At 36.0% G+C, this 14,107-nt stretch overlaps 1 protein-coding gene across 1 annotated transcript in view; it reads left to right on the forward strand.

Moving 5' to 3' along the window:
- Positions 1–14,107, forward strand: part of PTPN4 (protein tyrosine phosphatase, non-receptor type 4) — a 113,052-nt gene that overhangs the window by 64,101 nt on the left and 34,844 nt on the right. The window contains exons 11-13 of the mRNA XM_027678930.1: positions 2,067–2,130; positions 8,513–8,685; positions 11,053–11,121. Of these exons, the coding sequence (XP_027534731.1) occupies positions 2,067–2,130; positions 8,513–8,685; positions 11,053–11,121 (306 nt within the window). The remainder of the gene's footprint in view (positions 1–2,066; positions 2,131–8,512; positions 8,686–11,052; positions 11,122–14,107) is intronic.

The raw sequence follows: 14,107 nt of genomic DNA on the forward strand, positions 1-14,107 counted from the left end.
TTTTCCTCAGATATGCACCATTGCCAGCAGTCAGAGAAAGGAAATGCAGGCAGACGTGCCTTTTCCTTTGGCTGAGTGTGGATGTGCTTATTCAATGACTAGCAGGGTATTAGCAGTGCATGTGAACTCTCTCTTATGTGCTGTATATTTTGGTAATAGCTGAGAATCAGCTTTGCTGAGTCATTCCTTTGTACTTGAAAGGTGACTCTTTCAAGTTATGTTAGACCTTATTGGCTCATGTTAGAGCTTTGCGTCTGTTCCAAGTGGTTTCAGGCTTAACAGTCATCTGACCTCACTCTGCCTAAAGTATGGAATGAGAATAAAACCCGGTATGTAGAGCTTTAATTCTTATTCTCCTTGGATTTGTAAATCACCAAAGGCAGTAGTTTCTTCAGTAGAAGAGGAAACCTCAAGGAATAAAAGATAGTAGAATGTTTTTATAAACAGAGTAATTGTGATTTATTTTCAAGTGTTCTGTTGACATGCTAAGCAAATCTGATACATTATAGAGTGTGTGCAGTTCAGTTTTTAGAAAAGGTATGTGTTAAAATGTTCTTTTAATTGCCCCATATGCCAAAATTTAAAAAAATTCATAACAACATACTTGTTGATTAACTGCTTTTTTTTCCCACAGTCAGAGTGGTATAATCACTAGTGTCTATCCCATCCAGCAAATTTAGGACCCATTCCACATTATTCTTAAGCAATTGTTTGTCACAGGAGGTGCTGAGAAAATTGATGCAATGGAATAATCTGATTTCAGTAGATAAGATACAGCTCTCTTTATAGTGTCAAATCCTTCATAAACTAACTTTGAAAACTTAGCAAGAATTTGTTAAAAAATGAAAAAAAAACAAACAAATAGGACAGTAATTGCTGCTGGTTTTTTTATTAAACTAATGGCAAGCTAGGAAAGAAAAAAGAAATGGGAAAAGATTTAAATAACCATAATTTAAAGGCTAATGTTCACAGTCTCCCTTTATGTTACTGTAGATAGAAACTCTCAACAAATTAGGACTTTCAAGTTAGGTTCCTGCTCTGAATAATCCCCTGGAGAAAAATGTCTCCATTTGATTTAGTTAAGAAGATAATTTCTGTATATAGATAGCCAACTTAGGTGTCTGTTGATGTTTGCTTCTTAGCTTTCCTAGTCTATAGAGGTTTTTATTCAACAAGTGATAAATATGCAAGCTGTAATTCCAGTCAGTTTGCAGTGTTTTATCAGTTGTTCCTTTTTAAAGTCACAAACGTTATGATGTTTTTCTTTTTACAATTAGAGCCTCACTTTTTTCCTTGACCAAAATGATACTCTTTTATATTTAATAAAGAATGTGCACTATCCTAATATTACATTTCTTTGAAAAACTATATAATTAGATTGTGATGGACATATGGCCTGTCTTTTCCCATTTTCCATAACTACTATTACAGTTACTATCCAAAATTGCCTGGAATTACGGTCAGTATCTTGGTTTTTTATAGATAACTTGCAAGGTGAAAAGATCTGTAGGTTGTTATTTCCCTGTCATTGATATTGTAAATGTTTTTTCCTCTTCACAGCGTGATTTTTTAACTTGATAAGAAAACCAAGGTTGGGAGTCCTTATCTCCATGCTTGTATCTTGTCTTAGCTATTTTACTAAAACAAGTTCTGGTTATATTTAAAGACATGTAAGAACGTGGAGAAAGAATGTCTTTAGGAGATCAGGTGAAGTTCAGAGTATTTGTTCATATTCTAGGGGATAATGAAAGCGGCCTCAGAAAAGAGAACATCTGTCTGGAATGACCTGGGGATAGAAGAGCTCTTTGGGATTTGTAATGGGGAAAAGATACTTAAATTAGCAACTGCCTAGGGTTTAGGATGGAAACAAGTGAATTTGATAGATAACTTAAATATACAGCTCATACATTTCAAATTACATAAGCTATTTTGTCTAATCTTTGCCATTTTATTTTTAGTCTATGAAAATGAATATTTTCGGTATATTTTCAGTAGGTGTATTTAAGCCTTTAACCATGATTGAGTATACTAAGTGTTTAAATATTGTGATTTTCTTTTTCATTTAGGTTGAAGATTGTAAAAATTTCTTTTAAGTGCAAACAGTTTTTTATTCAACTTAGGAAAGAATTGGTGAGTACTGTCTTAAGTTTCATCTCAAAAAATGAAAGCAATTAAATATTTCCTACTGCACATCTGCATTATACTTCCTGAAGCTATGTTGAATCTTGCCTTTGTCTGCAATTAAAAGTCCAGTTTCACCAACATTCTGGCTATTTCGGGTCTCAAATAGACCATTACAATGCTTTACATAAGATTTTTTTTGTCATTTGCTTTGCTTTATATTTTAGATATGTTTAGTTTTACATTTGTATGCAGGAAAGGTAACTTGCTTATGTAAGATAAATGTGGTAAAGGTTGAAGGTAAATCAACATTAAATTCAAATTTCATAAGAAACAGAATTAAAACTCAAGGTAATTCCTAATGCTCCTTCAGTTGTATATATACTTGTGAGTTAAAGTTTGATAAACATGCTGATTTGTATTATTCAGATTTAGTAATACAAGTTGACTTTATTACTTAGAAGAGGTAACATTTTCTTTGCAGTTTTAAATTACATATGGTAATTTTTTATGCCTACTTCTAAATTTCTTGGGGCAGAAGTTGAACATGTGTGTTTCAGTGCTTGTGGTGGGTGTTTGCTGCCCTGCAAAGCACCGCAGGACCACTGTGCATTTAATTCAGCGAGAAATGGATTGTTCCGTGCCTCCAAGAGATTAGCTTCCATCACAGACATATCACTAGGGAAAGATGGAGGAATTAATTAAAAATATGACTGTGTGATTAACTCATCAGATTAGTTAAAAGGTTTTGTGCAATTCTTACAGCTGAAAGGATTTCCTATGAGATTGGTGAGGCACTGGAACAGGTTGCCCAGGGAGGTTGTGGATGCCCCAATCCTGGCAGTGTTCAAGGCCAGGTTGGATAAGGCCTTGAGCAACCTGGTCTAGTGAGAGGTGTCCCTGCCCGTGGCGGGTGGGTTGGGACTACATGATCTTTAAGGTCCCTTCCAAAATGTAACATTCTATGATCTGAAGACCTAGATAAAAGATGATTCTAGACAGAATGCATCTTGAGTACTATAGGACTGTTCCAGTTTTAGAGACAATATGTTTAAACAAGAAAAATACAAGGAGGAAACAACTGTTATGTCAGATCAGGCTAATGTCTGGTGACTAGTACTAGTACTGAAAACAGGAGTCAAACTGTGTGTCTTTAAAGTAGATCCTTTAAAATGAGGCCCAGGACTTTGCAGTTCTCACAGACAGAACTACCTGACCATGTGCAGACGCTTTGTTGTGCATTAGTTGTCAGGAGAAGTTTACCTTGTGTGCATGGAGCACTGTGAGTAGCTATCAGTTCAGAAGCAGCATAACAGGAGTTAAAAGATTTTGGAGTAATTATGTGTAGAGAGTAATGAACTTTGGCTATTATATGAAATAAACAGGAGTATCTGTCCATGTGAGCAGACATCATGCAACACAAGCAGAAAAATGGTAATGATACAAAAAAAGGTGGTGGGGAAATGTTGCATTATGTTGACACAAAATTTTTTTTAATAGCCTGCAGTTCTGAAAAGGCAAGCTGATCTCTGACAGGCCAGAGGTCAAATTTTTTTGTCTTGATAACAGTGTGTATAACTTCAATTACAGTTGCAGGAATGTTGTATTTGGATCTGAGATGAGAATTTGGGGATTTATTTGGAATTCAGAAATTATGTTTGCTAAGTCAGAATTTGAGGAAAATCTGTGGTAGCAGAGTTCAGGACCTTGAAGATTGAGATGCCTAAATATAAAATTGGGTTGGGTACTGTACTCAAGTGTTTCCTCTATTTTCTGCAGAAAAAAAACCTGCTTATAATAGAAGGTAATACAAAGATAGCTTTGTCATCTTGTTTTTTTTGTGTTGCTTTTTAATACTCTGCATATTGTTACTTGCAGCAGAATGTAGTATATATAATTAATGTAATTTCTCTTCTGAGACATCCAAGCCAACAAATTAAAAAGTCTCGTACTGTTTTTCTTTAAACTCTGTGTATCAGATGAAAAGTGATGGCAAGAAGTTGATTTTCATTCATTCTAAGTCTTGAATATCTTAAGATCAAAGCTCAAATTTGGCTTCCAAAGAAGGCATACTTAAACTAATTTTTTAATGACATCTAATATTAAAACTGTTATTTCCAGAATTACCTTCCCTGAGTAGCACTCGTAGGATTAAAGATTCATCTCAACTATATTCAGCATCAGTTAGATTAAAAGAACATATTTTCAGTTTCATGATAATTAGCTCACCAAAGAAAATCATTAGACTTCCTCTGTAGTAATCAGACACAAAGGTGCAAAGGCCGGAACATCTTGCATGAATTGGAAGTACTTTTTAGGATGGATTAAGTTGCTCTCTGGTGGTATATGCTTTCTTTTGCTTTCACTCCCATTAACAATAAAGGGAGCCTAAATGACTCTCTTAAGGCAGCAGAAACTAGGTGAAGTGACTCTGTGATTGCACATTTGGTATGTAAAATATCTCTTGCCTAGTGCTTTGAGTGCATATTTTAAATCACCGATTTACGATATGGCAGTGGAAGTACATTCATGGTATGCTGATGATGTGTTTCAAACTTGTATGTAAATATATAACAAATTGTACATCTGAGTAACTGTTTTTATTTGGATGCAAAGCTGACGTGCTATAGAATATGAAGTTAGTTGACTTGGGAAAGGAATTTTCCACTGTTTTATTTTTTCCCAGCTGAGCTACACAGGCTTTAAAGTAGTCCTAAATAGCAGTATTTCAAATACTGCTAATGAGTGTTGAGAGCTTTTAATTGCAACTGTCCTCAAAAGTGCAAGTGCCTTATCTTTTAATCGCCTACTAGATTTATTCCCTGACTTGGCATTGCTTAAAGGCATCAACATAAGTAAAGAATTATTTGCCTACTCTTATTAGATTATATCTGTGTTTAAATAAATCACTTGAAGTGAGATGAAGCAATTTAATGTCAAAGTCATTTTCTACTTGCAGTATAATATAATCTTGAATGGAAGCTGGTTGATCATTCTAACAATCACATAGCTGGAGTGTGCATCCAGTGGAGCAGATTTTCTTTCTATTATTTCTTCATGAGATTGTGGGGGAAAAGAATGTTACATGTAGGACTTCTTCACCCAACATTAGAAACCCCCTGAGCTATAACTTCAGTGGTAGGTTTTTCCACCATCTCTTTGTTTGTTCCATGTGTTCCATATGCTGCTTCCCTTACATGCTTTGCATCTCTTTGTGAATAATTCAGTAGTTTTGTTTTTATAGATGTTTCCCTAAACTTCTCTGGTTTTAGTTAGTTGCATCCTTGGGTGTTGTAAAATCAATAATCAGCATCAAGCTCTTAATGCCATCCAGCATGTTTTAGTGGTCTTGATCCTGTGACAGCCAAATAAGCTGTTCAGCATGTTCTTTTGTGCTTTTAGAGACCAGATGTCCCCTGGAAAATTACTTGAGTCTGGAACAAAACATATTACAGGTTTTGTCCATGACCAAGACCTGGTTTAACTGAGTGGGCAAAATAATTGATTTTATCTTTTTTAATGATAGGTTATGTATCTGCAGTTTGTGCTTTGAATTTTTTCTGACTTTTTTTTGGCTGACTCTCAGAAAGAACTTGGTCTAAAATCACAAGGTGATACATGAGCTTATCTGCCCGAGCACACACAGTGATCTTAAGTAACACTGATGTTCATTAGATGCCTAATTGATTGCTGCCTAATCCTATCAAAGTTTCTGCTGTTGCGTTTTTTTGTGAAGAGCAAATACTGCTGTCAGAATCTGTGTTGCATTTAAGCTTTCACAGGGCTTTTGCCCACTATTTGTGGAATATATTGAGCCTGTGCAGCATCTGCCACTTAAAAAGCACAAGTCTCTTTGTTTCTCTGAGATGGGGTAGGGAATTCATGCTTTCTTCTGGGATTGTTTAGCCAAAGTGAAAAAGACTTACTAGAGAATAAGTTTTTCAACCTGGTTTCTCTCCTCAGCAGTGAGATCTGCTCTGAGGTCTCTGTTTCAGGTCAGGCAAAGGTGGGATTGAATGAATGGTCCCACCCAAGAAATGTGTTCAAGCACTGAGCTGTTCTGTGTGAAAGGGGGCACTGATATCTAGCCTGCTTTTTTTTTTTGTTTGTCTTTTTAATAAAAGGAACCACAAAGATGACTTGGACTTGACTTTACCCTATCCCTGTTTGTCTTTACTTGTAGTTTTGTGCTTGAACTCCAAGTATTGCATCCCAGCTGCTTCATTCTTCCCCTCCGTAGCAAGAAGCCTGTTTTCCTCCCTCTAACAGGACAGAATTAGTAAGATAATAATTTTGGAGCAGAATCCAGCTGTGACTCCCTGAGATAGTCTTCTAACACTGCTCTCAGCAGACCTGAGATGCCTGAAAATCCCTGAAACGCTTGTATGTCACTGTCATACCATAGAACATTCTACATCTTCCTGGAGCCTTGTGCTGTAAAAACATTCCATAGGCTGCAGTGTGACTGTCCTGTTACTTTATGTGCTTTTGGCTGAAGTATTGTGGACATTGGAAGTGCTGCCTTGGGGCCTTTTGCTGAGGCCACATAGATTCAAGCCTAGTATTTTCAGGCAATACAGAGGCAATCTTATTCTAAATCCAGCAGTAGAACCAAATCTTGCACCCCAGAATCATCAGCAAAGATGAATTTCAAGTGCCTGAGTTACATTTGGATATTATAGAACCTGCAGCAGTGAATAGGGAAAGGATGGGTGCATTTAGGAAGCAATATCCTATATTATTCTTTACCTTAAACAATGTTTTCTGGCAGTAATTGAGATGAAGAAGTTGGGTTTGAGATTCCGTTCCCTCTGCACTGCAATGAAAGCCTTAAAAGCTATGAATAGAACTATTGTTAAGGTACCTTTAAAGCTCTAGCACACCAAGTTCCTGTGAAAGTGCTGTTTCGCATTACAATTAAGTTGATGTAGCTGCAGCTCCTTCTCATCCTGCCATACCAGCTCCTCCTTCATGCTTCATGTCTAATCTAGTGATCAGATGGTGGCTTGAGATTCAGATCAAGATCAAGATTTGTTTTTTGGAATACAAACTAGGAGAAACAGCAGGATATTTTTTTTTTCTCCAACCCATAATGATAAAGTTTTGAATGACATTAAAATGCATTATCATCAGCTCATATTCTCTTGTCAAATTCTCTTTTCCAGCTGTTTAAAAGGCTGACAGAATATGAAAATTTGCTATATCATAAGAACTTCTTGTTGGACTCTAAAATCTTAGCTGGTTTGTCCTTTACTGGATCCAGATGAGGGCAGTCCATAATTTTGCATAGTTGCTCTCTTGCAGAGTAGTAATTTATCTTGTTTATTTTGTACTTTTACATTGTTGACAAAGCTTTTTATAAATGCATAGGTAACGGACTTAATTTCTGTTACCTTGTTTCTGACTTGCAATATTTAAATACCTATGTTAACATGTCTAGAAAATACAGGCAACAGTTGGCAATACTTGGAAATTAAGAACAGAAATACGAGTAATGTTTCTAAATTGAATTAAAATGCCAGTTTTTAGTTTCTTAAATATAATTTCTTGAATTTCATCAATAAGTACTCAGATTTCACTGTTTACTTTTTAAATCCATTTTATTTTACCCTGAATTCATCATGTGGCTGAAAATACAGTGTCATTCTTAGCCATTGGTTGTGACTTTCTGAATATAACACTAGGGGAAGAGTTGTAGGTCTGTGCCTTGGTATCTCAGCAGATTTAAAGATGAGCAGGCCAACAAAAGTTTAACTTGGAAAAGAAGTTTACTACTTAGTGAAATCAGTTAAGGTGTGTAAAGAGAAAGAAGATTGAACATAATCAGATGTTTCCTGACTTACAAAGGCTGTAATCAAGCTCAACAGGCAGAATAGCTGAGCTTGCTTTGCCATTTTGCTTCTTGAATTTACCAGGAACCTAATTAATCACCTGTAAGTAGACACATCTCTTGCTCTTGAGATCAATACATGTTCCCAGTCTCTGAGTGCCACATGTGCATGACAATTGCTGATCTTAACTATAGTAATTTTGAAACAGAGAGGCATGTTGTCTTTGAACTCTCAAATCACAGGATTTTTTTTAATGTAGTTTGGGTCCTACCTTTTGGGACCATTTCTTCCTATCTAGACTTGTTTCAATATCACAAAACAGACTGTTAACCTTTGAGCAGACTCTTTTAAAAAAAACCCCAAGGGAACATAAAAATTCTTTAAAGAAAATGTAAAGGTATTTTCAAAGGGTTTGTTGTACATGAAGTTAATGTAAAATTAGAGAACCACTTCAAAAAGCATGATTTTAAAAAAATATCCCCAAGCCAAAAATATTTATATTAGTTTCAAAAGTAACTTGGAATAATGTTTATCTGAAATATATTTTTCTCATTTTTTAGCATGAATCTAGAGAAACATTACTGGGATTCAATATGGTGAATTACCGAGCATGTAAGAATTTGTGGAAAGCTTGTGTTGAACATCACACATTCTTCCGTTTGGACAGACCACTCCCTCCTCAGAAGAACTTTTTTGCACATTATTTCACTTTGGGTTCCAAGTTCCGGTACTGGTAAGTGCTGATTTGAAATATGTGGGAAATAATATGAGAGAATAGGCAGCTCATCAGTAAACATAAGAAATTATTTAGAATCTGTATTAAAAGGTGCCATAATTCAAGTAGCTTTTGAATCCTGCAACTGTTCCCCTTCCCTGTTGGCCTAAGCTTCAAGTGTCAGTAATTTTCTAAGATAGCTTGAAAATATCATTATTGTATTATTAGTGGTTGTTATTGCACTAGTACTCTGATATTGTCTCTCAGGCTGCATTACTTGGCCTGCTTACCTGCTGGGTTATTGTTTATCTTAAAAATGTTGTCTCAAAACTTCAAAGTCTTTGACCTGGTGTTTTTGATGAAACCTGTTGAATCTCAGATACTGTTTGCAGCAACAGCAACAAAACAGACCTAAATAAAGATCGAATAGAAATCACTGAAAAGAAGCTTGTACAAGTAAAAACCACTTAAGCTCAATGTATACAAACAGGAGCTAGGTAAAGACAAAAGGCATACATCAAAACCAGAACTTTAGAAAATAAGGATGAAATTAATTCAATAACTTTTAAGGATGAACTTAACAGTCCAGGCAAACAGCTTGGAAGTGCACAGAATGACTCTGGAATAACTATAATCCCCATAATGCTGGAGTAATGCTGAAGTGGGTGGTGTTGGATTTTGCTGTTTTATGCTTTTTGTTTAAGAAATTTATCTCAGTTCAATGACTGAGTTAACTGTCTTTGCAAGTAATGCAGGATGCCAATGGTTTAAATTGGGACTGAAATAGAGAATAACAGCTACTACTAATCATCCATCTAGAATGGCAGCAGTGTCTGTGATGTACAAAGGGAGATGATGAAAAGCTAGAAAACACAATAACAGGCTATTTCTGTCACACTTGTGAATTGCCTAAATGTATAAAGAGGAAAGTAATTCAGTGGCTAACTGTTTATAGCATCTGGTTTTTTGACCAGCACTCACAGTAACCATTTGAGAAAGAGCATTCTATGATCCTGAACAGTGTTTGAGATGTGGTTCAATGTTGCTGTAGTGAAAACCTTTTAATTTCTATAAAGATTTTGAATCTGAATCATTGTGGTTATTATTAAGGACGGAAATTCTGCAGCATCTCTGAGCAACCTGGTCTGGTGTTAGACTGTCTTCACAGTAAAAATTTCATTTTGTTTTGTTTTGGTGGGTTATGATGATGATGTTTTGTTGCCCCATCCTCGCCACAGGCCCTGATTAAGTTGGATACCTCATATTTCTGTTTGTGCCCATTGCCTCTGGGACTTTCTCTGGGCTCCCTTAAAAAGCATCTGGCTGTATTTTTTACTTTCCCCTTCTGGCATTTATACACACTCATTTAATCATCCTGAACCTTCTCTTCCTGAGGCTGAACAGTCCCAGCTCTCTCAGCCTCTCCTAATACGTCAGATGCTCCAGACTCTTAGTAGTCCTTGTGGCCCTGTGCTTGACTTGGGGGACCCTGGAAGTCCACACAGTGCTCCAGATGTGGTCTCAGTTGTGTTGGGTAAATCTGCTTTCCAGCCACTCATTCCTCCTCAGATGTGGGTCTTTGCATTTCCCTTCACTGAATTTTGTGAGATTTTAGTTGGCCTGTTTCTCAGCTCTTCACACATCCAGTAGTTCTGTAATATGAATGTGAAAATACATAATTATTCTTTGATTTCATAGTGTAAATGTCCATGTAAGGGACTCTGTGCCTTGATCTGAAGTTATTAATAGGAAAGTGGCTGCAAGAAGGAGTGTTGCTGGTATCTTGTCATCAATTTTTAACTGCTGATAGACACTCAAAAAAAATTGTAGTTTTTTTTTTCTAAAAGAGAAATTATGAAATAGTATAAAGAATCTTTGATTTGACACAAGACATCTGGTCTTGCATGAAAAGTCAGCAAGTTCCAAGATCTAATCTTGGTTTTGACAAGTTGCATAGAAGAATACAATCCTGATGTGCTTATTATTTAATTTCTTTGTGATATTTTGCTGAACTAAATAGCAAATAAGTTATTAGCAATTCAAGGGGTAGTTTAGGAGTATGAAGGAGATGCTTTAAGTTTTTGATAGTGGCTATAACAGGAAATGTTATAGTGTTAAGTGTTATGCAAAGATCCAATGAGAAATTTCTTATTGCTTCAGATAAAAAGCAAAACTAGCTTTGTTACTTTTAAAATTAATTGGAAACAAGACCTACACTTCTACCAAATGCTTTCTAAGGTTACACTGTACTGAAGCTAGTGCAATTGCTTAAGCATGACTGAAAACAAAATTTAGGCTTTTTCTATTGAGATGGTTCAATTTTAAACAAGAAATTGTTCTTTAATTGTGGTGGATTCAGTGGTTTGATTTTGTTTTGTTTTCCAGTGGGAGAACAGAGGTCCAATCTGTGCAGTATGGTAAAGAAAGAGCAAACAAAGACAGGGTATTTGCAAGGTAAGTACTTTAAATATCTTCAAAATTCAGAATAGCCTTCAGTCTGTGTAGTTTGCTGTTACATGTATTAGCCGGTTTTGTACTGTCTTTATTGCAAAGAATGGTCTCTTGCTATTAAAACACTAAATATTAAAATATTGAGTTAATGGGTATATTTTAGCTGCAATAACAACCTACAACTATACATGTGTATTTCCTTTAGAATAAGGTATAGTGAGTGTCTGGTGAGAGTAGCTTTATCGCTATAGTCCCTATGAGGTATTTTTCCATTAAAAAGTTGACTGGGAGTGAGCTGCTACTGAAGGTATTTGGTCACGGGGTAGTTGGCTAATCAAGAATATATGACTTAATTGCGTTTCAGACTCCTGAGGAGTTTAGTGATTACAATAAAACAGTGAAGGGGTGGTTTTAGTTCTTCCTTCAGAAATTATGATACAGCATTCAAAAGTCAATGGCTGTTACATCCATCAGGCAGTCTGCTCTGATCATTAACAGAATCTTTATGGGGAGGGGGCATGTTTTGTTCCTTTTTTATGCTTCTACTTTTGCGGAGATCGGAGATGTCTTTTTGCATAGTTGTCCCTTAAGGAACTCTAGTGTTAAAATTTATGCTTGCAGGCTTTAGTAATAAGCCCAGCAACCTTTCCAAGAGCCTGCAAACACTATTTTTCAGAGCATTGCTGAATTCTGCCTTGATTTCCAGCCCTGTCTCCACCCTTCCAACCACCCCCCCCTTCTTTTTCCCTGTGTATTGTAATATGATTTGGGTTTTTAGCTGGGCCATACCATAGATAGGCAGCTACATATCAGAAGAACTGGGGCACAGAAGTGCTGCAACATGTTGGTTCAACAGCTAGATTTTATAAAACCAATTTTTTCTGTGTAAAATTATTTTTTACTCTATTTAATTTACTTTGGGAATCTGGTTAGATTTTTACTTGGGGCAACTTTTGTGGTACTCAGGAGACTCAACACTCTGACAGCCAAGTTTTGTTTCTCTAAATTAGAGTTGTAAATCAGTTAAAAACTATTTTTCTTGTTGCACTCTGAACTTGGTGATTCCCCACAAGTCACTAGGATGGAGAAGAGCCGATACTTGGTTTTGAGGAGTATTTTTATCCCTTCAGAAACTCTTATGCAGTAGATGGCACTCTTCCCTTTGCAGCTAAACCAAACAAGTGCTGCTGAGGTCACTTGTATTTTGTCATATATAGTTGGATAAAATTGATAAAGTCAATAAAATGGAAAGCCATGGCTACAACTGCTCTGGTTTTCATGAATCTTCTTGGCCTTTTCTAGTTAATGAAATACTTGGTTCTTCCGTCCTCAGTAATTTTATTTTCCGCTGTTGCTTTTTGAATCAAGAATAGAACATTCATCCACGCGTTTTGAGTTTCCTAGAAATGTTGATGGCTGATAAATGTCTGAGGTATATGTGGGTACATCAGCGAACTGAAATTAATGGCATATTGTAACAAATACACCGTGGAAGGCTTTTAATATATCAGCTGCTTCTTCCTCTGTCCTCCTCATCACAGTGCAAAATTAATGCATTTTCCATTTTAAAGACCTTTGGTCTTTTCAAGAGCGAAAAAGCTTGAAATAGAAGACATTTCTAGAACACCGTGTGGTTCAAGAAGTTTAATCTAAGAACATTATCTTCAGTTCTTTGTCTTCTAAACATTTACATTTCAAGTTGAAGTGCTGAGTAGATGTTATCCTTTTTGTACTCATATAGAGAATGAATTCTGCTTTTTAAGATTTTCCAGGTAAAATGTGGGTTTTGTTCCTGGAACTTGTCTTTCTCTTTCTTGGTGTGTCTTTCTCAGACAAAGTCATGGTGGTGTTGAACAGCTTTTTAAGCTCTCAAGCAGTGAGCTTGTTTTGGTAGCTCCTGGAAGTTCTGCCAGGTGTTGGTTGCTGTTAGTTATAAAACAAGGTACAGTCAGGTCTTTCATGAGAATTAAGTGGGCACATAAAAAAAAATTAAATAATTGCTTTTATTATTATTATTACATCAGAAGCATTATTTAAGATCGACTAAAAGAAATATTTTCAGGATTTTTTTGTGGAGTTATCCGGGTTTACACTCAGTTTTCTTAACAGTATCTAATTAGAAACTACTTTATTTGAGCAAATACTATCTAAGCAAACCTTTGAATCATTTCATAGTAAGAAAATAACTCTGAGAGGTCCACTTTTCTTAGTCTTCTTAATCTTTATGCAGCACCATATTCAGCATTTGGAAGACTGTTGCTGTAGTTATTTAGGTTTTGGACTTTTTTTTAATCATTTTCATCTTGGCCTCATTTGTTGCAGGATATTCACAACCCACAAAACCCCATAAGAATTCCCAGAAACTTAATAGAAGTAGATAATAAGTGTAAAAAAGGTTCAATGAAGTAACGAATTGAGAGAATTCTTAAAGGGCTGCAAAATGCTCTATTTCTGTTCAGTTCCGCTGGTCTGCTCCAGGGCTGAGGGAAGGTACTTTGTGCACATTGTGTGACAGTGAGTGGGTGTCAGTCACTTGTATTTGCAAACTCCTTATCATTAAGTTGCAATCTCTTGTTTCTCAAGGTTCAGTCTTGCTTCAACTGTGCACTTATTCAGGTTATTTAAATAATTTCTGAGGTGCTTTAAATTGCACATGTCATTTGTGATGTTCTTTGCAGATTTGTATATAGTGTCAGTCTCTTGGTCTGAAGCAGTAGTTGCCAGTTTTGCTGAGAAATGTGTTCCCTGTACTCCTTGTCAAAATACAAAGCAAGGCTGTGGCTCCAGGTTATATTTCTTTTAGGGACAAAAATGATTTTAAAGATTCCCACCTGTATTCCCAAACAACACCCTTGTTCTCTCCCAACTCCTCCGAGAGTTTAGCCCTTCGGCTGTGGGGTGCCAAACAAATTCTGTCTTCAAAAACTTTTATGTGCTGTAGCTGAGCTAATTATAATGTCGTGCATTTTTTTAGTTGCATTATGTAATT

This window comes from Neopelma chrysocephalum, unplaced genomic scaffold (genome assembly GCF_003984885.1).
Source record: "Neopelma chrysocephalum unplaced genomic scaffold, ASM398488v2 Primary Assembly neopelma1_44, whole genome shotgun sequence".
NCBI lineage: Eukaryota > Metazoa > Chordata > Aves > Passeriformes > Pipridae > Neopelma > Neopelma chrysocephalum.